Source organism: Canis lupus, chromosome 12 (assembly GCF_048164855.1).
Source record: "Canis lupus baileyi chromosome 12, mCanLup2.hap1, whole genome shotgun sequence".
Taxonomy (NCBI): domain Eukaryota; kingdom Metazoa; phylum Chordata; class Mammalia; order Carnivora; family Canidae; genus Canis; species Canis lupus.
The window spans coordinates 5,473,328-5,500,723 of NC_132849.1; the positions used below are offsets into that span (position 1 = coordinate 5,473,328).

Here is a 27,396-nt window from a genome sequence, read left to right on the forward strand (position 1 = left end):
GAGAAGACATGGTTTTGGTGGAAACTGGGATATATGAGTTAGAGTAATAAACAGAGAAGGGTATTAGATAAATTCACTGACTTTCATGTTTGCCTCATGATAGCACTGGGTAGCTTTCCTTAGTCTTGCATAGGTTTAGCAGCTGCAGGTTTTTTTCTTTGTTGTTGTTTTAAGATTTATTTATTTATTTTACTTGGGGAGGGGCAGAGAGAGAGAGAGAATCTCAAGTAGGCTCTGTGACCAGCATGGGGTTTGATCTTACGACCCTGAGATCATGACCTGACCCAAAATCAAGAGTCTGAGGCTTAAGCCTAACGGACTAGGCCACCCACCCTGGCGCCCCTCCTGCAGCTTTCTGAATGAACATGTGGCCCAGTGTCTGAGGAGACTTCCTACTCTGACAGTTCTAGTGCACCCCTTCCTCTTCAAAACTGGCCACCACAGTGGCTGTTCTGGCTCTTCTATTCCTCCTCTGGCTGCAGTAGATTACATATGTATTTATCCACGAGCATCAACAGCTCCCATCAAAGCAAAGAGCTATCCCAGAGCAGAAAAAACCTGCTAGTCTGGGCCAGCTGGAAGATTACAAAAGTGAGAGACACAAAGTGAAAGGTATTAGTCTCTGAAACTAAATGAAAACATAAGCCCAATTCTGAACCCTGTAACCATCCCAAGGGTAGTCCCTAGGAAGCCAGCAGCAGAGTCCCATTTCCTCTTCACAGGACTTCTGTCATCCCATCCAGACTTCTAACTTGCTGGAGATTACTTTCACAAATATTCTTATCCCCTTTGTCTTTTCTGCGGCTGAGAAGCCCAATATTGGTATTTGAAGCAGAAGGTTTCAATTTCCTCCAACCAACAAACTGTTCAGGTATAAAATTTCTTTAATCAAAAAGGACTTCTCTTCCCTCAACACAAATGTACACATGAAAAGTAAAAAATATATATGAGAGACATACATTTACACAAATTAGAAACCACAGTCTCAAGTCCTGGATTAGGGGTTGAGAGAATGGACCTCAGGAGCAACTGGAGGATGGCTTCTCATTTGCTCTAGATGTCCCATGGTCATCTCTCTGGCCATAGTGGGTAGACCAGGGCCAGACAGGGTACAGCTCCAGTCTGATGGCAGAGTTGCTGGCAAACTGTGGCAATGAGGTCCCTCTCTAGAGAGTTTCTTAGGATCAACAGGGATGACAGGAGACGCTGTGGTGGGCGGAACTGGAGTGGTTGGGGCAGAGTGGGTGAAAGGCTGCATTCCATGCTGGACAAAAAGGATGACACCAATGCTGGCTCCAGTGCCTAAAGGACCATGGCTAAAGGAAATGGTACCTGGGGAAATGAGGGGGGGGTTGCAGATTGGAGTGGTGTGGATCCAAGTAAGGTGCATAGTTGGCCATTCAGTGAGGTGCCAAGGCTGCTTTGGTTTAAGCAGTAGATGTCCTAACTGTGTCTTGTCCATCTTTTCCAGGGGAGGTGCAGGAGAAGAAGCAGCTGAGTAACTGTGGGGGCTTGGAAAATGCTAGAAGGGGGAGATGAGAGAAAAAAAATATGTGAGAGAGCTTTCAGGTTAACTCCACTTGGTTGCTTAAAACTTTTCTTTCTGGGCAGCCCTGGTGGCGCAGCGGTTTAGCGCCGCCTGCAGCCTGGGGTGTGATCCTGGAGATCCAGGATCGAGTCCCACATCCATCGGGCTCCTTGCATGGAGCCTGCTTCTCCCTCTGCCTGTCTCTCTCTCTCTCTCTCTTTCCTTGGGGACTCTGTTTGCAATGCAAACATACCTAGTCTTATGCAACAGATCATTTCCTGCCAGGCCAAGATCAAATAAAACTTTTAGTAGCCTAATTATACTTTCATTTACTTAACAAATACTTGAAGGCCAATTGTGTACCACACACTAAGTTAGGCACTGGACATCCAGAGAGGCAAAATAAAACAAACAGTCCCATAGGTTCTCACTATTTATAAAACAATTCATTTTAGAACTTTTTTATTTTATTTTATTTATTTTTATTTTATTTTATTTTATTTTACTTTTTAGAACTTTTTTAAAAGTCTGTTTTTAACTGGGATCATCATTTCCCAGTTTCTGCATTTTATTTATTTATTTATTTATTTATTTATTTATTTATTTATTTATTTATTTATTCAATTTCTGTATTTCAAATTCTAATTTCCCTTTGTTGAGTTTCTTAAGAAACGTAAATTAATATAGGCAAAATCCTCCTGCTTATGTTTAAATGAGTTATTCCCACACCAATAATAACTGTGGTTGACTGAAAATAAGAAGGGCTATCCATTATCTATAGAAAACTTTACCCTCCCCATCATTTGAGTACCCTCATAAATACCCTATTATTTGAAGGCACGGAAAATAGGTCACTTCCACATTAGGTCTAAGAATCTATCCAACACTCCTTCCATGGGTGTCCTATGGGTGCCCTCCTCCCCTCCCTCTTGAAACCCACACTTTCAGAGGATTTGGTAAGGATGCTTGGGTAGGAGAAAAAAGAGGGAAAAGGAAAAAGTTTTATGGCAACAGAGGAAAAAGGAGTTGTAGAGGAAAGCTAAGGACTCTTCCTGCATGACTCATTTGTTCAGGTAAAAAAGCCTTCTGTATCTATGCAGAAAGCAGATAAGCTACAACATGAGGGATAGGGTTAAATTTCATGGAGTTCTTAGTAGTGATCAGAACAAAATAGAATGGGGACGCCTGGGTGGCTCAGGGGTTTAGTGCCTGCCTTCAGTCCAGGGTGTGATCCGGGAGTGCCAGGATTGAGTCCCATGTCAGGCTCCCTGCATGGAGCCTGCTTCTCCCTCTGCCTGTGTCTGTGCCTCTCTCTCTCTCTCTCTCTGTGTGTGTCTCTCATGAATAAATAAATGAATAAAAATTTTTAAAGAACAAAATAGAACAAAAATCATACACGAATCAAGACAATGAGGAAGGTTAGGGGACGCCTGGGTGGCTCAGCAGTTGGGTGTCTGCCTTTGGTTCAGGACGTGATCCCAGAGTCCCAGGATTGAGTCCCACATCCGGTTCCCTGTGAGGAGCCTGTTTCTCCCTCTGCCTGTCTCTGCCTCTGTGTGTCTCTCATGAATAAATAAACAAAATCTTAAAAAAAAAAAAAATGAGGAAGGTTAGGCATTTCCTCCCCTGAAAAGAAACCTGTTTTGAAAAAGATGAAAAGACTCAGAAGAAAACAAAAGGATTTCTGCATGTACACTTCATTTCCTCATTACCCTATTTCTCCCTCAGGTTTGTATGTTCTTACCTTGGTCAGCTGGTGCCTGCTACTACTCAATGATGACTTCTGGGCAGCTATATGAGGAAACCAAGTCTTTAACATCCCTTCTACCTGTAGCAAGGTTCCTAGATAACGCTCCCTGTGGAAAAAAAATTTTTTTCTTTAAAAAGCCATTAAGTGTGAAAAAAGCAACAAAACAGGATTGTAGATATCTCCTTTTTTATGAAGTACTGAGGAAAGTACCAGGGGGGAACTTACCCCATTTGTGGCTTCTGCAAAATACCTACAATACGCTGGATTCTGTCCATTGCCACACTCTGCTGGAAACTGCTCAATCCTGGGATTAGGGAGAGAGAAAAACATCAAAGGTTGAGATTCAAGAATTTCATCAGGTAAAGGAAGGACAAAACAGGGTTAAAATAGATTCAGCTAAATAAATTAAATCACAGAAGCACAAAAGGAATAATGTAGGCTACAAAGATTTAAGAGAAATAACACATTTAAAACATTGAGAGAAAGACAGAGATTAATCTAGCCCAAATAAGTGCAACTTATTAGATAATCACCTCTCTCAAATCGACCCATCTTCAGCCCATTCAGTAGGTCTGTGAGAGGACGGATAAATCCTTGGAGCTCTTTACACTGTAGGAAAACCGGACAAAGGCTATGAGAGGACTCACAGAATTGTCCACACAGTACTGTTCTTCCCCACCTCCACAGCCCAAAAACAACACTGTCTTCATAGGGTCCTTACTCATCAGCTGGGTGCTAAGCCATTCCAGTATTGTCTCCTTTCCCCTGCCTTTTCTTACCTTCTGAGCAAAGAGCAGGTCTCCTTCTGTGGTACAACCTTGGATGTTTACGTTGGTCTGTAATTCACCATCTCTTGATTTTTTGACCCCAGATCCCACCATAGGAGAGGCCAAGCCCCGCTGTTCCAGGTGAGATGCTGTATGTTGGTTGCTGGAAACCTTGGTTCGTTGCCTGCAGCGGATAGGCCCCGGGCTGGGCCGAGAACCTCCCCTCTGCCCAGCAGGATCTGACCTGGGGCCATGGGCCCCCTTGTCCTCCCCCTCACTATCTGACGGGAGGCCAAAGTCACTGTTCACTGGGGAGGTGGAAAGACAGGAAGACAGAGAGTAGGAAGAACAGGAGTAATCGCTAGCTGGAGAATCCATAGGTTCAGAAGCAGGGGCTGAACAACTCCCGGAGTACCCAAAGATCAGAACCTGCAAGTGAAGAGCAAAGCCAGAAATCTGTAACCATCATCTGAAAATTAGAAAATAGACTGGGGGATTGGGGTGTACTGGATAATACCTCCTCTCTCCTCCCCAGCATTACATGTCTCCGAGAAAATAGAAAAAGTCACCTCCTCTGCCTGCCCCGCTCAGCTAAGAACCTGGACTGCCCCTCTGGCCTCCGCAGGCAGCTTCTTTATCTGACACAAGACTGTCCTTTCCTCCCCTCCGTTCAGAGTAAATTACCTGACTTGACACCTTCCCCCGACAGTTGTTCACCAGATCTGCTCCCAGCCTGACCCCCGCAGCGAGGGCTACCGGTGAGCCCACCTAGTGACCCTGTAGGGAACGCTCCCCACGGTAACCCCACGCCCCTTCCCAATCTCTGAACCGTATCCCAGCGCCGGGACCCTCCACAGTCGCGCCTGCCACGTGAGGCTATTCCTCCCAATACCAAGCTCCGCTTTCGGTCCCGAAACCTACTCCCTCGGGTCTGATCCTCAGGCGCGGAACGCTCCCTCAGCCCACCAGCCCCCGCACCTGTACCGGTCCGCCACCTGGCTGTCTCCCGCTCCTTCTCCAACTCTGCGGGTCGGGGCTGCCCACCTCTGCCTCTCCCCGACTGGTCCCGCCCCTTCCCCCCTCCCAGACACGTGCGGCCGGGCACGTGCCTTCCCCCTGCGTACACAGACCTCGCGGCCTCATTGGTTGGCTAGTCGGCGGCGCGTGACGCATGTTATCCAAGTTCGCATCCCATTTGCTACAGCCTCCAGGGGCTCGGCCAATAGAGGCACAGCTAGATGACGATTGGCTGGAAGGGAAGCATTCCGTGCCCCGCCCCTACATGCGGCTCGCAAGAAGGACCCGGTGAGGAGAAAAGGAGGAGGATGGAAAGAGTGGAAAGGGCGGAGCCCGTGGCCTTAAATAGGATGGTGGTGGGCAGGAGACGTGCAGTTACTGTGTGCAGACTGGTTGTGTGCTGGGAGGCGCGCGTGTTGGGATGTGGGAGTAGGACTCCGGCTCCCCCTCAGTAGCAGATCCACCCCCCCCTCCGGTCCCGTCCCCCCTCCCGGTTGAGCGCCTCCTCTCACGAGGGCCGCACGTGGAAGCCATCGGCGACTTGGGCGTGCAACGTGCGAGAGAACGGATGGACGCCCCTGTGTGTCCTCTCGTCTCTCGGCCGCCCCCGGGGCCCTCGTGACCCGCAGGTCCGCGCTTCACCGTCTCCGCCTCTGCCTCCTCCAGGCTGGCTGCCTCCTGCCCTGCAGGGTGGGAGGGTGGGAACTGCCGCCGAGAACACCGCGTCCTCTCGCGCACTCCCACGGGGGTGGCTGCTCCGGCCCTTTCCTTACATAACCCGCCGCGCACGTTACCAGCTCGGATACCAGCCAGCCACGACTCCAGAGGTCAAAGCCCAGCTCGCTCGTCCCTGACTTGCCTATGCGGGCTTCTCTGGCCCTGCGCAGGGAACGGAGAAGCCCGCGTAGGTTCCTGATTTCCTAGATTAAACCTTTGTCCGGCTTCATTTCTTTACGTGTTCCCTGGAGAAGATTCGAAAGGCCCGGAAGGAGGGAAGGTGCGCGTCCGTAGTTGACCAAGTCTGGAATTTACTACTTGGTGCTCCTCGCAGGCCTGGAAGTACAATGCCGCGAAGGGGACGGGGGCTCAGGGACGACAGGCCGATTGACGCTGTGACACCGAGGAGACCGCAAGGGGGCAGCCCCGTTCTGATTAGGGTCTCGAGGACGGAGAAAGAATTAAAGTGTGTCCCTGCCTGCCCTAATTACGAGCTGGAAAAGGCACATTGTTGGGGGTTGGGGGTGTAAGTGGAGGAGGGTGTGATTTTTAAAATCTATTCTAAGTAGTTTTTAATATTTTACATATGTTTAACAATGTGCTTATTTTATAAAAAGAAAAAAGTGTTCTACATAAACCTCAACTCTCTTTTCCCAAACACGCGGTCTCAACATGTGTAATAAAGTAATAGCATTAGATGAAATTAACTGTCTGTTGGTGCTCTTCTCCATTCTTCACATTTCAGGTTTATTCACAGTCCTAATTATTCCCTCTAATTCTACTGCTATCTCACTCCCCCCCCCCCCCTTTTTTAAAGATTTTATTTACTTATTCATGAGAGACAAAGAGGCAGATTCACAGGCAGAGGGAGAAGCAGGCCCCATGCAGAGAGCCCGGGACTCAATCCCAGGACTCCAGGATCAAGCCCTGAGCCAAAGGCAGGGGCGTTAAACCACTGAGCCACCCAGGGATCCCCTATCTCACTCTCTTTCTAATCTACCCTTCCTATCCCCATATCCTGGTGCTCTCTTTAGTGTTGTGAGATTAGAACAGACCCTCATGAAGGAGTAGAGTAGCCAAATTATTTCATTTATTTATCTTCCAATTTCCTCTTCCCAAATCCCCATCCAAAGAGTTGTAGCAGGCTTCTTTGTCCTAAAAAAAGCAAAGAAAGGGAAAAACACCAGGCTCAGGTGGCTTAGGAAGTCCCTGAAGCCCCCCCGCCCCCCCCCCCCCCCAGCCTCTGTGAAAACTCCCCAGATTTCATATTCTGGGCTAGATTTCCCCCATGAGATCTCCTGGAAGATGTGTCCCCTCCCCCTCCTCAGTCCTTCCTCTGATAAATTTCTTCACCACTCTCCATAGTTATTTAGAATCCCAGTTTTAAAATTCCTATAGCACAGGCTTCTCTCCCCTCCTTGCCTCCACCATCTCTCCTCTACTTTAGGGAACCAACCACCACCCCTTCTGCCTCTGAACTTTGGCTCTTGACTTTGCCAAGTTGTAGGGCTCCTCCCATTATGCCCTCTGGCAACTGCCATATCTTAAGCCACCTCCAGGCTGGAACCAGCTTTGATTCTTCAAGGCAGACTGGAAATGGGGAGGTCTGCTTCTACTGCCGGAGGTCCTGAAGTCCTCCCAGTTCAGAAAAAGTAATGACTCTTGTTCAAAAAGTCTTTGCCTCAACATCTCCTAAACCTTAAAATTAGATAAGATCATTCTAAGTGGGATCCCTCATCCTTCAAGCAGCTGAGACTTGACCAGGCTGGAAACATTAGCCAGAGATATTTGTAAAAAATGACTTCACTGACTTCCCCAAGGCCAGTGGCTGCACTCTCACCTTCTACATGAAATACATCCCCCCCTGAACGAGGGCCCAGGACAGGAGGAGGGGAACAGGACTCTGCAGACTGGATACAGCATCGTTCAGATCTGGACTCTGCTAAAATACAGACATCCCCCCATGGTAGGGCAGTGTCATCCTTCCTACCATCCCTCCTCCCCCTGTGGAAGGATGGCCATCTTTTGACACCAACCTCAGTCTTCCTTTCTTCTGAGTTTACAGAAAGATACAGCTCTCCTCCCCATAACTATGAGGAATTCCTTCCTCTGTGCCTTTCAGCCTCCTGACCATACTAGGGAGGCTCAACACAATTCACTGATGTGTATTTTTTATCTGTTATGTGCATGACAATATGCTTAGTCACTGTGCTAGGTGCTACAGCAGGATAGAAATGTGACTAAGACATGGCTCCTTTCTTCAAAGAGTTTACAATTTAAATGTAGCCTACTATATACCTTAAAATATTTGCCTGTCCTTGTCATCAAGCACCAACTTTCCATTCCTACCGACTCCTCTCCTCTGTTTTCAACTATATTCAGGCTACCCTTTGGTCCTGTTGCCCTTTCTGGCTGTTGCTTCTCTTTTTTTCATTACCAGATTCCTCAAGCGATTGGTCTATACTTTCCCTCCCTTCTTAAGAAGGTACTTCCTGGGACGCCTGGATGGCTCAGCGGTTGAGCGTCTGCCTTCGGCTAGGGCCCTGATCCAGGGATCCTGGATTGAGTCCGGCATCAGGTTCCTTGTGGGCATCAGGTTCCTTGTGGGGAGCCTGCTTCTGTCTCTGCCTCTCTCTTTCTCTGTGTCTCTCATGAATAAATAAAATCTTTAAAAAACAAAAACAAACAACAACAACAAAAAACCAATGTACTTCCTCTCTAATTCCACAAAAACCTACCTTTTGCTCAACTCAATTAAAACTTCTTTCTTTGGAGCTACCAATGACCTCCTTTTCTTTGGCCTCTTGGTAGCTTATTGATTATATTAAACTTCATCTTCTAGATTCTATAATACAGACTTGCCTATTTGCCAACCTCTTCAAACAATTCTCCATTTTCTTGATTTATTCCTCTTCCTCCTCCTTCTTCTAAGTACAGGCACAGTCATTGGCCTTTTGGTCTTCTGTGTACTGGCTCTACTGAGCTTGTCTACTTTTGTAACTGTGACTTTGCACTTCAAACTGTAGCTCTGATCGAGTTCAGCTACCTTTAGGACACCCTCATAGGGTTGTCACCATAAATTCAGCTTGGCCAATACCTAAATTATAACTTCAGTCCTAAACTGCTCTGACCTTCCACAGTTCCCATTTTGGTCAGCCATTTACCCAGACGTCCATATTCAAATGTGTAAGTTATTTCAAATCTCTCCTCATTTATTGCCCGCTGCATTTCTTCAAAATCTTTTTTTTTTTTTTTAAGATTTTATTTATTTATTCATGAGAAACTCAGAGAGAGGCAGAGATGTGAGACTCAATCCCAATACCCCGGGATCACAACCTGAGCCAAAGGCTCAACCATTGGGCCACCCAGGCACTCAAAATCTTTCTTATTTTTCTCCTCTCCATTCAAAACGCTACTTCACTAGTCCAAGCCTTTAATGGTTGTTTCTGGAATGATATAAGTCTCATGCATCTCTCTCCACTTCATTGCATCTTGCATACAACCAAATAGTTCTTCTAAATTACCACTTTCACTGTATCTTTACCACACTGGAGAATTTACTAGGCTCCCGATTGCTTATATGTCCAGTCTTTAGCCCGACATTTCAGATTCTCTTGTAATTCAGCCCTATTTTCCCTTACCTATGTGAAATTACCAAGCAAATATTAAGAGCCTTGTAGATTTTAATTTTTTTCTTAATTTCCCACTGTTCTTTCCCATCTACCTTCTCCTTCAATCATATCCTATCCACTAAACAGGCCATGCTTGTTCCATCTCCTCACCAATGCAGCTCTTTCAACTTCCATTCTTTCTTCTAATTGTTTTCATATGTTCATAACTTACTACCAATCAAAAGCTCACCTATCTTTCAAAGTGTATCTCAAACACAGTCACCTAAAAGTCTCCCATGCAACTCCAGCGTATACTGATCTCCGTCCTTCCACTGACTAAAAACTTGCCTATGTCATATGCTCTCAATTTATATGTAACTGAACATTGTTATGAACCTTTTTCATTTTGTTCTGTTTTGTAAATTTTTTTTTTAATTTTTATTTATTTATGATAGTCACAGAGAGAGGGAGAGAGGCAGAGACACAGGCAGAGGGAGAAGCAGGCTCCATGCACCGGGAGCCCAACGTGGGATTCGATCCCGGGTCTCCAGGATCACGCCCTGGGCCAAAGGCAGGCGCCAAACCGCTGTGCCACCCAGGGATCCCAATTTTTAAAAAAAATTTTTTTAATTTTTATTTATTTATGATAGTCACAGAGAGAGAGAGAGAGGCAGAGACACAGGCAGAGGAAGAAGCAGTTGTTCTGTTTTGTAAGTGAGTTTTATACATACTTTGAGGGCAATAACAACATCATAGATTTCTTCTTCATCATCATCAGCATCCTTCACAGCTTTAGTCATAGGTTACATAAACATTTAAGTATTATTATTATTTTTTTTAATTTTTATTTATTTATGATAGTCACAGAGAGAGAAAGAGAGAGGCAGAGACATAGGCAGAGGGAGAAGCAGGCTCCATGCACCGGAAGCCCGATGTGGGATTCGATCCAGGGTCTCCAGGATCACGCCCTGGGCCAAAGGCAGGCGCCAAACCGCTGCGCCACCCAGGGATCCCACATTTCAGTATTATTGAACTGAAATTTAACTGCACCAAATCTTCCCAGGTTTCTGAACACAAGGTTAGTATTAAATCTCAATGGAGGGGCTCCTGGGTGGGCCAGTCAGTTAAGTGGTAGGCTCTTGGTTTCAACTCAGATCTCAGGGTTCTGGGATCTAGCCTCATGTCAGGCTCCACACTCAGTGGGGAATCTGCTTGAGGATTCTCTCTTTCCTGCTCCCTCTGCCCTTCCCCTGCTCTGTCTCTCTCTCTTTCTCTCTCTCAAATAAATAAATAAATAAAACTTTAAAAAAAAAATCTCAAAGAAAAAAAAAACTCAAAGGTATGATTGCTCAGCTGAGCTGGACACCTGCATTGCTGTATTAGTTATCTGGTTCCTTCTTCCACCGAAGCCTCCCTCTGTTCTGTCTCCAGCCCTGGGATCCCCCACCCCACTACCCACCCCACCATCCCCAATCCACTCACTGGTTCCACTGTCATTGGTTTCAATGTTTCAGGCTTCTGAGGGTCTGCACCTTCTGTTTCATGACTAATGGTAGTCTCTGCTGCTTCCCTTACCTCTTTATCCAACCTGTTCTGCCCTCAGTAGGATCAAGAAACACAGAGTTATCATTGCTTCCATCCAACATCCTCAGAGATTATTTAGAGTCCCTCTCTCCTGCACCCCCACCCCCCAAAACCTAAACTCAGGAATCCTCCCTACTTTATGTTTGCATGGATTATGTACCCATCCCATTCACCAATTCCCTTGACTCCAAGACTGCCCCTCCCTCTCAATGTCTTAGCAAACCTACTGAGTTCTGGCTTTATTCTTTTCCTCAGCTGTGGTTAACAAAGCTGCTTTGGGCCTACTTCCCAGTTTCATTTCACCTAATTGATTTTTATTTCTGCTAATCATTTACATTTCAACATTGCCCAGTTTCCTTTTAACTGTTACCTATCTTGACCCGCTTAGATGTAGAGGTTGCTCACCAGTCTGTCCTCAGATTCAAACATGGAGTAATCAACAGTGAAATTTGCACCAAAGTCATCTGGGAAGGAGAAAAAAAAATAGTAATGACAAATGAAAAAGGTAGCAGTAGGTCTAGAAATGGAGAGAGGAAGAAATTGCTCAGGATACCTTTAACTTGCTCAAGTTGTAAAATCTACTGGTGTAATCTAATTCTAATGAACTTTAATGTTAAAGAGGCACCTGGGTGGCTCAGTAGGTTAAGCATCTGCCCTTGGCTCAGGTCATGATCCTGAGGTCCTGGGATCAGGTACCACATCCAGCTCCCTGCTGACTGGGGAATCTGCTTCTCCCCTTCCCTCTTCCCCTCTCCCCCCACTCATGTTCTTGCTCTGCTTTTTCTCCCAAATAAATAATCTTTAAAAATATGTTTGTAAATGTATTTGCATTTATATTTTCTGCATTTATATATTCAACCTGATAGCTAAAATAGTTTACAAATATGAAAATCTTCAAATTGTTTCAACCAGTTTCCAGAGAATTGAAAATCACTAGCTTGAGAAATAACATCATGAGCCTTGAAAAGCTCTTTGCTCATAGCCAAATTTCTCTCTGATTTAGTTGTTGCAATTGCATAGAGAAAGGGAAAGTCTCTGAACTAAGTATCCCCCAAACCTCTGCCCATCCTGTTCTGGGTCAGAGCCTTATACATACCATAATTGGGGGTGACTGTATAATAATAGACCACCTGATAATAATCATCCTCTTCTAGTCCTTCTCCATCCTCATATTCTTGTCCTGCGGGGACAAGGACTAGAAGTCAAGGGGTATTTGGAACTCCTTAGCAAGAGGACACCTGAAGTTGACCTCAGCTCTATCAATTTCTTTTCTCTCTGCCTCCCCTCCAAGGGTCTTACTATCTCACTGCCCGTGTACCTCTAAACCCTTCTCAGTCTTTGGAGCTCCGTATCTGTGATGAGGCCTGTTATTCCATGCCCTTTCAATTCAGGAACTCCTAGAGAGAAAACGGGTCCCTTCACATTCTGTAAACTCAAAATGAGAGCTAAAGTTAATAAGCAGAGATGCCAGAAATGAAGAACTCCAAATCACCTCTCTAGCATTCCACAGACTGTATTGATTTCTCTTCTCAGTGGCTCTCGCACCCAACACAAACACATCCTTAGGATTTTAGACTTTAGTTCCGGATCCACTGCTAACTAGCAGAATAACCCTGAAGAAGCCACTTAACATCCGCTCTCTCAAAATGAGTCAGCTGGACCAAATGACCCATCTACATTAGTTTTTCTTCCTTCCCAGGACTAAAAATATGTGGCTTTGACATGATTAGATCAAGGACTCCAGGCCTCCTTATAAACACATCCCTAAGCTCCTTGAATGCTCTCCCCAAACCCCAGGCAATGACACACACATCTGGAGGAAAAGGAAACAATGAGAGTACCTGGCAGACTGGGAACAAAGGAGGGAAGGAGCCAAGCTACTTTTGGGACTCTCTCCCAGAGGGAAGCCAGTCCTCCACTACTCTAAAGGCCACCCCCCATTTCTGTTTCCTTACTAATATGATGGTTTTTCTCCAACCTTCTGGGAAAGGAGATCCCCGGGCTTATCTCACTATTTTCAGACTGCCCCACCTTTCAAGAGCCTCACCTCTCTCCTTCACCCTGTCAGTAGTCCCTTTCCATCTTGTTCAACACTAGTGATGGAGAGCTGAAGTGATTCTTGTTAGGTCACCCATGTGTCTGGGGCTCCATCCGCTGTCAGCTGTCTCTTCTTTCCTCCCCTTCTCTTGGCTCTACTTCCCAGATCTCTCCCTCTCGCCCTGATACTGGACTCTGGCACAGATCAGTGTATCACTCCCCATTAAATTGCACCTCTCACTCTCTCTTCATTTTTCTTTTCTCTCACCGCACTTATGATAAAAGACCTGGCCAAAAAAAGCTCAGGGAAAGAAGTAAACTTACCCAGGATAAGTGGCACGGCAAGGATGGCTACGAAGAGGACATCCATTCCGGATTCTGCACTATTGCTGTGAAAGTAAAAAAGGAAATTACAGCATTTCTTACCAAACTTACCCCGCCTCCCGCCCTCCTCCAAAGCTGCTGCAACTCTTCTCCCAGGGGGTAGAATTCCCCACCCACTTGCTGACCGATCTTCAGTTTACTACTGGTCAGCCAAAGCTGCCCAAATTAAGAGAGGCAAAGTAGGTTTTGATGCGAATGTGTTCACTCTGCTCCCCCAGCCCTAGACTAGATCCAGTTCAGATTAGATCCGATGCCACCACCAAAACAAACAAACAAACAAACAAACAAACAAGCAAAGAGTCAAAACAAAACAAAAAACCCTCAGCCTACCCAGGAGTCTCCCCCCCTCCTCCCCTCCTTCCGTCCTATAAATCCTCACAAAAAGCTCACCCTCTTTCTCACTGTTCGTAGCTGACCACCACCAAGCGGACTTGAAGCTTATCTACAATCGCTTTCTTCACAGTCAAAATGTTCTGAGGAAGGGATGAGCATTTTTTTCTAGACGGAAAAAACCACCCTCTCCTCTGCCTGTCTTGGACTATGAAGTACAGGAGCAATGTCAACATCATTGTCTGATACTCAAAGCGCTTGAGGCATTACTTCTGATAAAAATCTCTCAGCCAAAACTAGTTTATTTCCTTTCTGGTAAGTACCGAACTCACTTCATTTCTTTCTCTACTTTCTGGTTACAGGATGGAAGAAGGGAGGAAGCAGCCTCTCTTCCTGTGTAGATGCCACCCCCTTCTCCCACTTTCAGCCACTTGGTATGCTCCCTTCATTCCAGCCCACAAGGATAGATTTCATCTCACCCTTTCTGCTTTTATATTTCCCATTTTCATTTAATCCAACTCAGAAGCATTTAGCAATGTATATGCTAGGCCTACTCTGATAAGCAATTCAGGGTTCACAGGTAAGAGAATAAGAATAGTTATGTTTTGGGACACCTGAGTGGCTCAGTGGTTGAGCGTAGGCTCAGGGCAGGATCCCATGCGGGAGTCCCATGTCCCGTCCCTGTTCCCTGCCACCCCCCCAATCGGGGTCTCTGCATGGAGCCTGCTTCTCCTTCTGTCTTTGTCTCTGTCTCTCTCTCCCTGTGTGCATGTGTCTCTCATGAATAAATAAATAAATCTTTAAATTTTTTTTTTAATTTATTTATGATAGTCACAGAGAGAGAGAGAGAGAGAGGCAGAGACACAGGCAGAGGGAGAAGCAGGCTCCATGCACCGGGAGCCTGACGTGGGATTCAATCCAGGGTCTCCAGGATCACGCCCTGGGCCAAAGGCAGGCGCCAAACCGCTGCGCCACCCAGGGATCCCATAAATAAATCTTTAAAAAGAGAATAGTTATGTTTTTAAAAAGGAAGTTAGTAAACATCTACTTAATGTCTACTAAGAGCCAGGCACTATGAGAGTCCCTGTGGAACCACTTGCGGACAAGACACATTTGGAGCCTGCTCCTAGCAGTCAGAAGATGCTGCGGTAATGGCTCAAAGGAGAAATGAGAAGACTTGTTATACTCCTATTTCTTCCCCTGACTCGGCCTGCTAGGCTCAGAAGCAAGACACACTGGAGTTTTGAGCACTGACCAGGATGTTTTCACCCTCTCAACCTTTTGGGGGGAGGATTTGCTTGGTGATGGTGATATTCCATGTAAATCTATACAATCTATGCCTCCAGGTCCTTTTGAGAATTTCCTGGGGAAAAAAAAGTAAAATGCTTGTGTGGATGTGCCTGTATGCATTAAGTCATAAATTGCTTCCAGGACGGAAAGGAAGCTGGTTCTCTTTGAACAATTTCTATAGTTTTTTGGTACTTTGATTAATCTCTCAAAAACAGTATTCCAGATTTCCTTACTTCACCATCCTGGTACTCTTTTACCTAAACATCCTCTCTAAAGACTGACCCTACCCCCATCCAAATGAGGTTACAATACCCTCCTCTCCTACTTTAATTTCCTCTCACTGTAATACCCACAACCTCTGTGCCTTCCCCCAGTCTGAGGAAAAGACACCACCGAGGTTCATTTTCAGAAAATAAATGGAGGAAGTATGACCTAAAAGGAACTGTGATTTGGCTGGTGTGTGTGTGTGTGTGTGTGTGTGTGATTTTCCTTCAACTCCATAGCTGGAATTACTTTTTACCAACAGTCTTAACTTTCAATCTTAACACCGAATCCCATGTAACCTCTTTCCTAACACTTCTGTCCAGGCTCCTCGTTTCTCTGACTCTCCAGTCATGGCAGATGAAGGCTTCATTAGCGGTAACACTCGCTGAAGTGCATATTTCCTATACTAGCCTGTTGAAAGAGCTCTTACTTTTAAGTCTAACCTTCACGTCTTAGGCAGTAGCTCTAGCTCATTTCCTGTCATTCAAGTAAGAACAATACGCGTCCCTATCTCCCTGTACCTTCTATCCTGTGCTTTCTGTGTATTCGTCCTTTAGAGGTTCCAACAGGATCTTCCCCGCCCCCCACCCCCTGCAGCTCTTCAAGAAGACGTAGAATTGCTACCACCCTTCCCCCACAAAATCACGAAAGGGAACGGCAGCCAAGGTCCAACGGGACCCAGAAACCCCGGCCTGGCCCGATGCGCTCCCTTCTTTGACCCGTTGGAGCCACTCCCAGAACCCAGATCCGAGGCTAGGGAGGGCAGAAGGACTACAACTCCCAGCAGGTAGTACTGCCACGCCCCCTCCGCCCCGCCCCCGCCGGCTCGCCATTGGCTTTCGGGATTGGATGGGAGGTGGCCATGGGGCTGCGGCCGGGATTTGTTCCCTCCTCGGCTTCCGTAGAGGAAGTCGCGCAGACTTGTATCTGGGGTTTGGGTGTCCCCCTCCCCTTCCCCGGGGTCCGGGGGTGACATTGCACCGCGCCCCTCACGGGGTCGCGCCGCCACCCCAAGCGGACTCCCTAGCTGGCCTGCTTCCCCGCTCCACCCCTCTCGGCTAGGCTTCCACCCTGCCCCCAGCTGCTCAGCCATGGGGGCCGCAGTGTTTTTCGGATGCACTTTCGTCGCTTTCGGCCCGGCCTTTGCGCTTTTCTTGATCACTGTGGCTGGGGACCCTCTTCGCGTCATCATCTTGGTTGCGGGGTGAGTAAGGGGGTCGACAAGACGCGGGAGGGCGCCAGAGAGAGATCCGGAAGGGGCCGGGCGAGCTTGGGAGCCTGAATTGGGGGAGACCAGTCGGAGGTGCAGATTGGAAAGGATCGAGTCAGGGGTCTAGATGATTTGCCTTTTCCCGCAGTTGGTTTCCGCCTTCCAGGGATCGCACAGATTCCTCCTCTTCTCCCGGCGACGTCAGAGGAGGCCCAAGGCCAAGACTTATGAGGGGGGTGTGCTGACCTCCGCCGGCCTAAGAGAGGATCCAGGAATGGACACCTCTCACCACTGTGCGCGTACATTCTGACTTTCATCGTTCTAAAGACTCATTAATCAGATTTCTAGCCCTTCCCCTGCGCTCAGATCCCTAAATGACTCCCTCAGTGGAGTCACCGAGCCTATCTCCTCCCAGTCTCCCTGACCATCCGGAAGTCTAACTTACACTTTCCATGCTGCAGCCTTGATTGGTTCTCCTCCTTGATTTCTCTGGTTCTCCCTACCCTGGCCTGTCTGATTGCCCTTGTCTCTCCTCAGGGCATTTTTCTGGCTGGTCTCCTTGCTCTTGGCCTCTGTGGTCTGGTTCATCTTGGTCCATGTGACCGACCGGTCAGATGCCCGCCTCCAGTATGGCCTCCTGATTTTTGGTGCTGCGGTCTCTGTCCTTCTACAGGAGGTGTTCCGCTTTGCCTACTACAAGCTGCTTAAGTAAGAAGATGGGATGGTTCAGAGGGGAGAAGGGCAGAGGACTGCATTATGAGAAGTGGGGCAGCCCCTGGGTGGTGGTTTGGAAGAGGAGGCACTAAGGGAGGACTTAAGAGGGAAAGGAGCATTTCTGCCCTCCCTCATATTTCCCCTACCCCACCTCACCCCACCCACCCCAGGAAGGCAGATGAGGGGTTAGCATCGCTGAGTGAGGACGGAAGATCACCCATCTCCATCCGCCAGATGGCCTATGGTGAGCCAAGGGAGAGGGACTGGAGGAGGGAGTTGGACACCCCCTTCTCCTGGGGAAGTCAAAAACACCCACATGTTCTAAGTGGCTGCTTCTTTTCCTTCATATCTGACTTCCAAGGAGAGGTGGTCTGGAGGGAGAGTAGGTGTGGGGGAATTGTGACTGGGAATGGGGCGGCATCACTGGTAATCAGGCTATAGTAATCTCTGACATTGATGAGACCCTCCTTCCCCCCAGTTTCTGGTCTTTCCTTCGGTATCATCAGTGGTGTCTTCTCTGTTATCAATATTTTGGCTGATGCACTTGGGCCAGGTGTGGTTGGCATCCACGGAGACTCACCCTATTACTTCCTGACTTCAGGTAAGGTCTGCATTCTGTCTTGCCTTCATGCCCCATCCATCCCTGGCCCTCTCTTATTTATTGGCCTTCTCTGGGAGACTTCTTTGGCTCAACATCTCAGGAGGCTGGGAGAAGATGAGGGATGTATCTCATCCCCATCTCCCTCCCTGCAGCCTTTCTGACAGCAGCCATTATCCTGCTCCATACCTTTTGGGGAGTTGTGTTCTTTGATGCCTGTGAAAGGAGACGGTACTGGGCTTTGGGCCTGGTGGTTGGGAGTCACCTACTGACATCAGGACTGGTGAGTTTGGGACAGGGGCCCGAGTTAGAGAGAAAAAAAATTTAATGGTGAGTGGGATGGAGGGGAGATATATTCTTACTTCTTAACATTTTCAAACATGCCTAGGGAGGAGGCAGACAGGTAAGTGTTTAGAAGTCTCTCACCTCTGCATCAATTGTATAACCTACTGTGGGGATGCTCTGGGAGGAGTTTGAATGGATTGGGCAAACTGTAATACAAATGGCCTGAGGTGAACAGGAGGGGCAGAAACCTCTGAGGGAGCTGAAAAATCAAAAGTCCTCTTAACCACAAGATGTTGGAGCCTTGAAGGGAAGGACTGGGGGATTTGAGTGAGTCACCCGAGGGGAGGTTTGGGTCAAAGGCACGAAGAGAATGCTGGGATTAGATAGAGGGAGAAGCTAACCTCTTTTCTACTCTAACCCCATCCCTAGACATTCCTGAACCCCTGGTATGAGGCCAGCTTGCTGCCCATCTATGCAGTCACTGTTTCCATGGGGCTCTGGGCCTTCATCACAGCTGGAGGTTCCTTCCGAAGTATCCAACGCAGCCTCTCGTGTAAGGACTGACTACCTGGACTGATCGCCTGACAGATCCCACCTGCCTGCCCACTGCCCATGACTGAGCCCAGCCCTAGCCCAGGTCCATTGCCCACCATTCTGTCTCCTCGTCGGTCTATCCCACCACCTTCAGGGTTTTGCTTTGTCCACTGGTGACCTTTAGTCTCTAGGCTTTACCAGGAGCAGCCTGGGTTCAGCCAGTCAGTGACTGGTGGGTTTGAATCTTACTGATCCCCACCATCTGGGGACCCCCTTGTTGTCCAGGACTCCCCATGTGTCAGTGCTCTGCTCTCACCCTGCGCAAGACTCACCCCCCTTCCCCTCTGCAGGCCGACGGCAGGAGGACAGTCGGGTGATGGTGTATTCTGCCCTGCGCATCCCACCCGAGGACTGAGGGAACGTGGGGGGGAACCCCTAGGCCTGGGGTGCCCTCCTGATCTCCTCGCCCTGTATTTCTCCACCTCCAGTTCTGGACAGTGCAGGTTGCCAAGGAAAGGGACCTAGCTTACCTGTTGCTGTGGAGATGAAATTAGTGGAGGCTCAAGGGTAGACGAGCTCTCAGTTTCCCAAGTACCTCCTCCCCAGACTGGGCATCTTGGTCTTTTTCTCAGGTCTGAGGGGAACCATTTTTGGTGTGATAAAGACCCCAAACTGCCTTTTTTTTTTTTTTTTTTTTTTTTTTTGAGTAGGGGGCAGGGAAGGGAGGAGGTGTGTTGGAATTCTCCTACCCTCCTTGAACTATATTTTCCTTCCTCAAATTGCTCCTCCTGGCGGGGCTTAGTTCTATCCACCTTTCCGCTTTGTCCCAGGCCTTGGGGGAAAGGAAGGAAGTGCATGTTTGGGAAACTGGTATTACTGGAACTGTTTGAACCTCCTTGACCACCAGCATCCCCCCCCTCCCCAAGGTGAAGTGGAGGGTGCTGCGGTGAGCTTGACCCACTCCAGAGCTGCAATGCCACTGGAGAAGTCAGACTACCATGACACACAGGGAAGGAGGGCAGATTTTTTTCTAGTTTTTAATTGGGGGGTGGGAGTGGGCTGGCAGGGAGGTTTTCTATAAACTGTATCATTTTCTGCTAAGGATGGCATGTCCCATCCTTTTAATCAAGGTGATTGTGATTTTGACTAATAAAAAGGACTTTATAATTGTGGGGGAACTTGGCTTTTAAGGGAGGGGATAACATGTTAATTGAGATTTCTTTGTCCTTCCACATCTCTTATCCGACCTCCATTGTAACCTGGCAACCTCTGATTGTACGGACAGACATATGGGCTGGTGGTCTCACATGTCAGGAACTTTGGGTTAAGTATTTTCCAGAGGCGGATCTCCCCTTGCAAGACTGTGGTAAAAAGAGTTATTCACTCATGCTTCTTTTCCCCTGTCCTTTGCCCACCTCTGTCACCAGAGAGATTAAGGAGCTCCCCCACTCTTAAGAGTCCCCAAAGTGAAACCATAGGTAGGGTTAGAAAGTTTAATTTCCAGATATACTGAGCAAAAAAATATAACCCTAACAGCAGCAACTCTTTTTCCTAAGGGGAGGTCCTGTTCTATATCTAGGGAAAGAGACACAAGGATAGGGGGATGGAGGACTTTGGGGTACATCTTCAACTTCCCCTACAACTAAACATAATTTGCCATCTGCATTGTCCTGATCTACATGTTTGAGAGGCCGAAGAAGGCTATCTGTTACTCCATGAACAAGAGCCTGTCCACGCCTTTCTGTAGGGGCTGTCTACAGAAAAGAGGGGTGACTACCCACTACTCCTACAGTATTTTCTGGCCAGTCCCTGCACCTCATTCGAGAAGCTCCCTGATATCCATGAAGGGAGAGCATCCATAATGTTGGCACAGGAGTCTATGCCTCTGTGGTTCGTGCTGAGGTGAAGACCACGGTTTTCCGGTTTCCTAGCCTCTTCTTCCTAGAAGGGGGAATGGTTCATGAAAATGACTAGTATCCTAGGTGAAACAGATTAAAGGTGGAATAGAGTGCTTCCTAGTAGGAAAAAAAAGGACCAAAGAAATGAAAAGTAGGACCTCACCGAATCTTCCTGGCGATGAAATAAACAGCCAACAGAAGGCAGAGACAGCCAACCAAGATTCCCACTCCCAGACTCAGCATTTCGCCTGGGAGAGAGAAACACAGAAGGTGTCATCCTGGGACTAACAGATAATGAGACTTTCCCTCACGTGACGCCCCCGGCCCCTCCTACCTGGCTGTCTTACCTGTAGTATACAAGGATCCCACTGTAAGGGAAGAAGACACTGGTCAGTGGGCCTTGCGCTCCCCATCACAGCTGGGAGCAGCACACTCTGCCTCTGTGCTGGGGAAGATCATCTGGCACTCAGGGGTGGAGGGATTCCTGGTCCAAGCAAGTCCCCTTCCCCTTCTAGCCTTCTTTTTTCTCCTCCCAGGGTCTCCCATTTTCCTGCCATTGAGTCCCCCAACTCCTGTCTCCTTTTCCAAGCCCTGTGCAGTCACCTTGGATGAAAGAAGCAAAGACTGTTCGCTGATTGAGAGGCTGGGGGGCTCGGTAGTTCCGTACCAGTAGCTTAGAGGGCTCTTCTTCTGTGGAAAACAGCGTTTCCTGAAGCTCTTCCAGCTGAGGAGTAGAAGAGTGGGATTAGGGGAGAAATGTCACTCACTTTGTGGAATGGGAAAGGGTCTGAGGCTCTAACCATGACCCTGCTGCCTCACCTCTCCACCGCTCACCTGTCCCATGGAAATCTGAGCCCTTCGATTGAAGACTGTCCAGAGCACACTCTGGTAGCAGGGGGGTGTGGTGAGCGAGCCATTGTAGCGGAAGAACTGGTTCAGCTGTGGGGGGAGCAGCTCTCCCACGTTGAAGGGAGGCACTGAAGTCTTCTGATCTGGGGGAGAAGAGACTGGGACTCTTCTCCCCCTCATTGTACCCCAGCTTACCCAGATAGGGCTCCCAGAAGCCAAACTCCTGGCCCCTAACTCACTGTCATCCCTGGCCTCATAGGCCTTTGTGAGGAAGTGCCCCCTGAAGTCTAATCTCAGGCTCACCTTTATGCCTGATTTCATGGAGGTGACTCAGAATATGTTCATAAACTGGATTCTTAGCCTCACCCACCTGGAAAGGGAGAGAGTTTGGAATGAGTCCACATTTGGCGTAAGGTGTTCATATAGAGAAAAAATGATCAGAGTAGGCTGCTGCCCAGCTAAGGGTGAGGGAGCAGCAATAGACATGGACAGAATTGGATTGAGGGGTGGGGACAGAGTGGGGAGAGGCTGGGAGGGATTGGGGACCACTGACCTCAATGAGGATGCCCAAGACAGCCAGGCCCTGCGGCTTTGGAGCAGCCTCGCCCAAGCTGTCATAGGAGTCAGAATCATAATGTACAATGTGGAGCTAAGGGAGGGGAGAGGAATGAAATCACTTAATGTTCCTCCACCACCCCTTTCCAAAGGCTTTGACCCCAGCTGCCACCACCACCACCACCACCACCACCGCAATATTCAGCATGCCTTAAACCTGTCCCACAAAAGTTGGCCTTATCCTCCAAGGATGACTTTTCCCAGTTTCCAGAGCCTTCCTTTCCCTGGCACCAACCATGTCCTAGTGCAAGCTTTGCTCCCTGGTACCTCGGCCGCTGTGGCTTCACCGTTGATCTGGTGCTCTGATCCCCTCAGGGATCCTGTCTCACCCCAGTGTAGGTGAAGCTGGGCAGCTACATATTTTCGGGGAAGTCCCTCCAGATACATGGTAGGGGGCAGAGAGAGTTGTACTGTAAGGAAAAGAGAGCAAGCTCAAGTCGGTGGGGGAGTGTGGTCACATTCTCACTCCTCCATAGCCACTGCTCCTTGGGAGACTTGGCCAGCCTTTTCTGCCTCCCTCCGCTAGCAGCACCCAGTCCTTCTCACCACTGCTTTTCTAGCATCTCTTCCCCCTTTTCAATGAGGATCAAGTTGACGTTATGATGCTAAATCCACCGATTGTAGACATTCACTCCCCGCCTTTGGCTATAAGGAGCTTCATTCCCATTCTCGCATCTCCAAATTTCTAGATAAAGCCATCTGAGAATTTAGAAGTTAGGCAAATGCTTCTTTCCTCAGACTCCTTAGATTGGAACTGGAGTTTATGCCTCCTTGGAGCCTGGGCTTTTTACCTGTATGGCCATTATTGTGCAGGTCCAAAGGCTCAGTGCCAGGCTGGTCGTATCCTTGGAGCTGCAGAGCAGGCAACTCGGGGTCAAAGGTCACACTGTCTGTCTGGATATCGATGGGGGATTGGGCATTGCTGCCACACTCCGGGTGAGAGGCTGGCCAGTGGTCTTGACCGTGTGGGCCTAGTGGGGATTACCATGGACATCTGTCCTGCCCTTCAAGCATCCTGCATCCTACAGGATGCCCCCCACTCCCGACCCAGGCAAAGACCCCAGTGGTGCAGGGCTTGGTGAGGCAGGGGTCCCTGCTGGACTGGCTGCTGCAGCACCCTTCACCTTCCCTGAGGCACTGATGAATCCCAGCTCTGCTATCCTGATAGCAGGAGAGTAGTGGCTTTTACTTTTCTGTAGTTTGGGGATAGAAAACTGAATAAGGAAAAGGGAATGGATAGAAGACCTGCATGCTGGAGAGGTGAGTCTAGAAGTAGGGAAGCTGGGGAAGCAAAAATGATCCTTGAAAGAGGAAGTCTCCTTAGGGGCGCCCCTATTAAGCGGCCTCTGGATTCCATCCCCTTACTGACTTTCCACCACTCATTTCTTGCGATCACTCGATCACTTGGGGACCTTGCCCTGACTCTGGAATTCACATATGAGTCAGAAGTTCAAAGGAATGGAGTCCACCTCCGCCAGGATCATAAAGTATCCTCCAGGCTCTTCCTCACCCCCCGACCTCAGGCTCTGTCCCAATTCCAGGTGCAGGTGGGATCCCTGAGTCAGAGATAAGCCAGAAGTGATGGGCGCTGAGCTCAGTGCTCCTTTCCCCACCTGGTCCCCTCCCCACTCCAGCTGCCTCCTTCCCACACAGGCTGACGGAGGACACCCCTGGCTTTCGGGGCCCCACCGGCACGTGTGGGGCTGGGCGGTCAGGGCTGGGGCTGGGAGTCCTCCAGGTAAACTTGGGGCCTGGGGGCCCAGAGCGGGGAGGAGCCGGGCGGAGGCTGAGGGGAACTGCCCGGCGCTCGGCAGGTGGAGAGGCCCGGGTGGGAGAGGGCAGCGGGGGCCCCTGGGGCTGCGCTCACCCACGTACGTCCAGTGCTGCCGACCTGCGGGGGAGAAAGCGCGGCTGCAGCCAGGCGCGGGGGCAGCGGCCTCCCGCCCTCGGCCGCCCCCCTTCCCCTAGCGCTTCCCGGAGGAAGCCCTGAAACCCGACACCTCGGGGGAAAGGTCGGCGGGGAGCCCTATTTAAAAATCTGCGGCGGGGTTGTGCGGTACGTGCCGAGCCGAGGGGGAGGAGACCAGCGCCGAGAGCGCCCGGGACTAAAATTAACCTGCACCCGCCGGAGCCGCGCGCCCCGCCGAGCCAATCGGACCCTTAGACGAGGCCGAGGGCGGGGTGTGTGAGTGTGAGGAGGGGACTGAGCGGGGGTGGGGGCGGGGGAGCACGTGGGGGTGCTCCCCGTGGGGACTGGCCGTTATTCATTTGCTCTGAAGCGTCGGGCGAGGTGGGGCCCCCGGCTGTGAATTCGCAGGGAGGTTTCTCCTCCGGTCCTAGGAGCTCTGGGGGAACTTTCCCCATTGCCCGGAGCCTCGGCTCCCTGGATCCCTAGATGCCCAGGGAAGGTGGGAGCCCGGGCAGGGTCCCCGCCACGCTGAGGCTGGTGGGTGGGCATAGGCAGCCAGGCTGAAAGTGAGGCATTGTGTGTGGAAAGGAGAGCTGCCAGCTGGGTCACATGCCGGCTCTCTGCAGTCCTATCTCAGGCCTTAGGGTCCCTTCTTACCCAGGGCCAAATGGCTTCAACGAGAGAAGGAAGGCTTTCCTGCAGGTTTTCTCTGTTATTATTTCTCTATTATTCCAATTCGAATTCTAATTCAAATTCTGGGGGAAAATTCTAAATTCCTTCCTCTCTCTCTTTCATTCCCTCAAATTCCTCAGACTTCTGAAATATCCTTGAACTTATCCTTGGGCTCTTGTCTTGGCCCATCCCTTGGTTTAGACACCTCTTGAGTAGCAGCCCAGGGGGGAGGGCTGGAGGCAGCCTCTCACTCACCAGCATCCAGGGACACTCACACAACTCGAAACCCACTCTCCTCAGGGAGTTAGGTCCGGGCTGACAGCCCTGCCTTCCCCTCCCACCAGATCCTCAACATGCTAGTTCTTTAGCTCTTCCCCTTTTTTCCCTGTTGGTTTTTTTTTTTTTTTTTTTTTTCCCCCCTTTTCCCTCAGAGGCAATTTCCAATTCTCCATTTGGCTGGTTCCCTCACCCTGTCACCCTCCCTGCATTCCCCTTCTGCTCTCTGGGCCCTCCTCCTCCCCCTGCTCTTCCAAAGGGATTTTAATTACACACCTACTGTGTACCCAATACTGTGCTAGACAAAGGAAACTAAAAAATGAGGGGTAGAGGTCCTGGGGACTCTTTGGAGCACTGGAGCCTAGTCTCCCAAGTTCTCCTCACCTAGGAGCTTCTGAAAGTCCTTTGTAAGCTTTAAAGGGCCCAATGGTGTTGACTATTATTGCTACTGCTTTCAGGGAGAAGCTGGAAATCCGTGGCCCCATATAGAATCAAGAGAGAATATTAGCTGGAGGTTCATAGTTGGGGATCCAGGTCTGACTTACTTAGAAAGTGTAGGGGTATGCCCCCACCCCCATCAGTCCTCTATCTTTTCATGCCCTGCTTTCTTGGCTCCCTAATTAAGGGAGTTCGGAAAATAAGAAGGCTGGGAGGGTCGCCTGGGACCAGAGCAGTGAGGGAAAGAGTGGGGAGAGAATCTCGAGACTGCGAGGAGATTCCCTGCAGTGTGTACAGTGTGCATACACATTCTGCTCCCCAGCCCTCCCCCCATCCCCACAAACAGTAAGCCTGGACAGGCAAAGGGGGAGGAAGGAAAGTGCTCCTCTCCCCATTCCTGTCGCTTCCCCCACATTCCTGAGTCCATTATTCAAGCTCCTTTTATACTCCTCCCACCCCCCCCTCCACTCCATTAAGTAAACCTGAAGTTGGGCACCGACAGACACACAGACATCCAGATGTACCTACCCCCTTCTGCAGCCAGGATCCAAATCACCTCCAGCAGGAGACTGAAGAACAGCATGGTATCCCCAGAAGAAGCAGGTACTGGGAGTTTGGGGACTAGAGGGACTAGGGTTGGCCGAGAAAGAGTGTGGGGGGGGTGGGGATGAGGGAGAGAGGGGAGAGAGGGGGGAGGGAGGGAAGAGAGAGAGAGAGGAGTTTCTTGGAGCTGAGCTGATTGTATTTATCTCTTTTTCTCTTGCTGTCTTGTGGGCTTCCAGGGGATTTGGTTTTCAGTAGGGTACTGTAGGGTTTTGGATCCCTAGGACAAATCTTTCGTTGCCTCTTTTTAAAAATCTACCTCTACAGTCTTCAGTCCACTTGCTGGCCAGCGACTTCACAATTGCCTCCTGCTTTTAAGGTGGCTCTGGACGGGTGTACAGGGTGGGGGTGGGGGGGCTGCCTGGGTTGCTGGAGAACAGCTCCTTAAATAGCCGATTGGGCATGCGGACCTGGAGTGTGCAGCTTCATGGGAGCCCTGGCCCTGGCTCAGGAGCCCAACTGGGGTGAGCTCTTCCTTCCTCTGTTCTTCTCATCGGCACTGTCCAGGTAGGTGTCCTCTGGGGCAGCCGGGGCACGGGAGGAGGGCTTCGGGGTCCAGTCCAGCCCCCTCAGGGGGGACACTGTGTTCTCATTCCCCTTGTGGCTTCTCTAAGGGGCAGCTCTCCTGGGTGGTATGGGGCAGAGTGGGGGAAGATCTATTTCCTGTCGCTGCAGAATTTGAGCTGCCCTGGAATAGGAAGAGTCCAAAGTTTGGAGATAGACAACCTGGAGGAGCTGGGGACTCGGGGTGCAGGTGGAGGGTAGGAAGTCAAGGGCTAAAAGCTAGCTCATGAGGACTCCTGGGTGGCTCAGCGGGGGGCATCTGCCTTTGGCTCAGGGCATGATCCCAGGGTCCAGGGATCGAGTCCCACATCGGGCTTCCTGCATGGAGCTTGCTTCTCCCTCTGCCTCTCTCTCTCTCTCTGTGTCTCTCATGAGTGGATAAATAGAGTCTTAAAAAGAAAAGAAAATAAAAGCTAGCTCATGGAAAATAAAGAAGAGAACTGAGGCAAGAGACCTTGCTTGGAGCGATCTCTTCCTGCGCCTGTCACCACCCGCTTCCCACGGTGAGGCCTGGGTCCACGTGCCTGTGTGGCCTGGGTTGGGGGGGAGGTGGTTTTGTTTGCTGTATAATGCCCATTTGTGTGTCCAGTGGGGGAGGGGCTGCTGCAGCAACATAGAGAGACAGCGGCTCCAACTGCCAGGCCCAGCTACCTCCTTCCCCAGGGAGCCCAGATCTAGGGCGGTTTTTGTCATTGAAGAGGACACTGACCCCTGGCAGGGAGGCCAGGGCAGGAGGAGAGATCGGAAGACCTCAGGAACATCATTACCACCGTAAAAAAAAAAAAAAAAAAAAAAAAAGGTAGACTCTAGAGAAAGGGTGGGGAGAGAGCAGAGAGAGAGAGACCATGTGATCTAGTTGGAAGTGGGACCCAGGGTCTTCCTTCTTGCCCAACAAAGGGCTGAGGCAGGACAAGTAGGACTGATAAAATCTGCCACCAGGGAGTTGGATGAG

The 27,396-nt window shown here is 49.4% G+C and overlaps 5 protein-coding genes across 20 annotated transcripts in view; 2 read left to right on the forward strand and 3 right to left on the reverse strand.

The window, feature by feature from the left end:
- Nucleotides 1-866: 866 nt before the first annotated feature.
- Nucleotides 867-5,313, reverse strand: CIART (circadian associated repressor of transcription). Of its 3 annotated transcripts, none has more exons than XM_072769297.1 (6): nucleotides 5,176-5,313; nucleotides 4,058-4,474; nucleotides 3,812-3,887; nucleotides 3,504-3,582; nucleotides 3,273-3,384; nucleotides 867-1,522 (listed from the first exon to the last, which is right to left on the reverse strand). In XM_072769297.1, exons 2-6 carry the CDS (start codon nucleotides 4,421-4,423, stop codon nucleotides 998-1,000), a joined length of 1,158 nt encoding a protein of 385 aa, XP_072625398.1. In that variant the 5' UTR covers nucleotides 4,424-4,474; nucleotides 5,176-5,313; the 3' UTR covers nucleotides 867-997. The 3 variants fall into 3 exon arrangements, with proteins under 3 accessions (XP_072625398.1, XP_072625400.1, XP_072625399.1); XM_072769299.1 differs by lacking the exon at nucleotides 5,176-5,313 and adding an exon at nucleotides 5,024-5,121; XM_072769298.1 differs by lacking the exon at nucleotides 5,176-5,313 and adding an exon at nucleotides 4,730-4,821.
- Nucleotides 5,314-6,847: 1,534 nt separating this feature from the next.
- On the reverse strand, nucleotides 6,848-16,028 carry C12H1orf54 (chromosome 12 C1orf54 homolog). Of its 7 annotated transcripts, none has more exons than XR_012004047.1 (8): nucleotides 15,801-15,936; nucleotides 13,786-13,868; nucleotides 13,336-13,400; nucleotides 12,105-12,154; nucleotides 11,380-11,438; nucleotides 10,873-10,978; nucleotides 7,620-8,445; nucleotides 6,848-6,934 (listed from the first exon to the last, which is right to left on the reverse strand). XR_012004047.1 is itself a non-coding variant. In XM_072769317.1 (8 exons), the coding sequence occupies exons 3-7, from the start codon at nucleotides 13,379-13,381 to the stop codon at nucleotides 7,623-7,625; spliced, it is 396 nt and encodes a 131-aa protein (XP_072625418.1). In that variant the 5' UTR covers nucleotides 13,382-13,400; nucleotides 13,786-13,868; nucleotides 15,801-15,927; the 3' UTR covers nucleotides 6,848-6,934; nucleotides 7,620-7,622. The 7 variants fall into 7 exon arrangements, 4 of the variants coding, with proteins under 4 accessions (XP_072625418.1, XP_072625417.1, XP_072625419.1 ...); XR_012004046.1 differs by having other exon boundaries at nucleotides 10,873-10,983; nucleotides 12,071-12,154; XM_072769317.1 differs by having other exon boundaries at nucleotides 7,620-7,718; nucleotides 10,873-10,983; nucleotides 12,071-12,154; nucleotides 15,801-15,927.
- A 115-nt stretch (nucleotides 16,029-16,143) lies between these two features.
- On the forward strand, nucleotides 16,144-19,787 carry APH1A (aph-1 homolog A, gamma-secretase subunit). The gene is made up of 7 exons (XM_072769315.1): nucleotides 16,144-16,483; nucleotides 17,027-17,197; nucleotides 17,374-17,447; nucleotides 17,682-17,804; nucleotides 17,957-18,084; nucleotides 18,516-18,639; nucleotides 18,971-19,787. Exons 1-7 carry the CDS (start codon nucleotides 16,371-16,373, stop codon nucleotides 19,033-19,035), a joined length of 798 nt encoding a protein of 265 aa, XP_072625416.1. The 5' UTR covers nucleotides 16,144-16,370; the 3' UTR covers nucleotides 19,036-19,787.
- A 312-nt stretch (nucleotides 19,788-20,099) lies between these two features.
- On the reverse strand, nucleotides 20,100-26,944 carry CA14 (carbonic anhydrase 14). 8 transcript variants are annotated; one of them, XM_072769300.1, is made up of 12 exons: nucleotides 26,291-26,448; nucleotides 25,806-25,907; nucleotides 23,850-23,873; nucleotides 22,774-22,953; nucleotides 22,250-22,392; nucleotides 21,921-22,016; nucleotides 21,671-21,737; nucleotides 21,338-21,510; nucleotides 21,122-21,242; nucleotides 20,866-20,886; nucleotides 20,682-20,766; nucleotides 20,100-20,561 (listed from the first exon to the last, which is right to left on the reverse strand). In XM_072769300.1, the coding sequence occupies exons 1-12, from the start codon at nucleotides 26,307-26,309 to the stop codon at nucleotides 20,498-20,500; spliced, it is 1,095 nt and encodes a 364-aa protein (XP_072625401.1). In that variant the 5' UTR covers nucleotides 26,310-26,448; the 3' UTR covers nucleotides 20,100-20,497. The 8 variants fall into 8 exon arrangements, with proteins under 8 accessions (XP_072625401.1, XP_072625402.1, XP_072625406.1 ...); XM_072769301.1 differs by having other exon boundaries at nucleotides 21,353-21,510; nucleotides 26,291-26,445; XM_072769305.1 differs by lacking the exon at nucleotides 26,291-26,448 and adding an exon at nucleotides 26,140-26,270.
- The window catches only part of ANP32E (acidic nuclear phosphoprotein 32 family member E), a 43,473-nt gene continuing 42,356 nt past the window's right edge, over nucleotides 26,280-27,396 (forward strand). Inside the window, exon 1 of the mRNA XM_072769309.1 lies at nucleotides 26,280-26,387. The gene's annotated coding sequence lies outside the window, so the exon portion shown is untranslated. The remainder of the gene's footprint in view (nucleotides 26,388-27,396) is intronic.

What these genes read in the sequence shown, in the direction of transcription:
- CIART (XM_072769297.1), bottom strand. Translation starts at nt 4,423, where the DNA reads ATGGATTCTCCAGCTAGCGATTACTCCTGTTCTTCCTACTCTCTGTCT. An exon ending in ACCTGCTCTTTGCTCAGAAG is followed by an intron (nt 3,888 to 4,057) that starts GTAAGAAAAGGC and finishes GTTTTCCTACAG; the next exon opens with TGTAAAGAGCTCCAAGGATT. An exon ending in GCAGGCACCAGCTGACCAAG is followed by an intron (nt 1,523 to 3,272) that starts GTAAGAACATAC and finishes TCCCCCTTCTAG; the next exon opens with CATTTTCCAAGCCCCCACAG.
- CA14 (XM_072769300.1), bottom strand. An exon ending in TCTTGGGCATCCTCATTGAG is followed by an intron (nt 21,738 to 21,920) that starts GTCAGTGGTCCC and finishes CTCCCTTTCCAG; the next exon opens with GTGGGTGAGGCTAAGAATCC. An exon ending in GGGATCCTTGTATACTACAG is followed by an intron (nt 20,767 to 20,865) that starts GTAAGACAGCCA and finishes TCTCTCTCCCAG; the next exon opens with GCGAAATGCTGAGTCTGGGA.
- C12H1orf54 (XM_072769316.1), bottom strand. Translation starts at nt 13,381, where the DNA reads ATGGATGTCCTCTTCGTAGCCATCCTTGCCGTGCCACTTATCCTGG. An exon ending in TACAGTCACCCCCAATTATG is followed by an intron (nt 11,439 to 12,070) that starts GTATGTATAAGG and finishes TCTCCTTCCCAG; the next exon opens with ATGACTTTGGTGCAAATTTC. An exon ending in TTGAATCTGAGGACAGACTG is followed by an intron (nt 10,984 to 11,379) that starts GTGAGCAACCTC and finishes TACTGAGGGCAG; the next exon opens with AACAGGTTGGATAAAGAGGT.
- APH1A (XM_072769315.1), top strand. Translation starts at nt 16,371, where the DNA reads ATGGGGGCCGCAGTGTTTTTCGGATGCACTTTCGTCGCTTTCGGCCCG. An exon ending in CATCCGCCAGATGGCCTATG is followed by an intron (nt 17,448 to 17,681) that starts GTGAGCCAAGGG and finishes CCTTCCCCCCAG; the next exon opens with TTTCTGGTCTTTCCTTCGGT. An exon ending in TATCCAACGCAGCCTCTCGT is followed by an intron (nt 18,640 to 18,970) that starts GTAAGGACTGAC and finishes TCCCCTCTGCAG; the next exon opens with GCCGACGGCAGGAGGACAGT.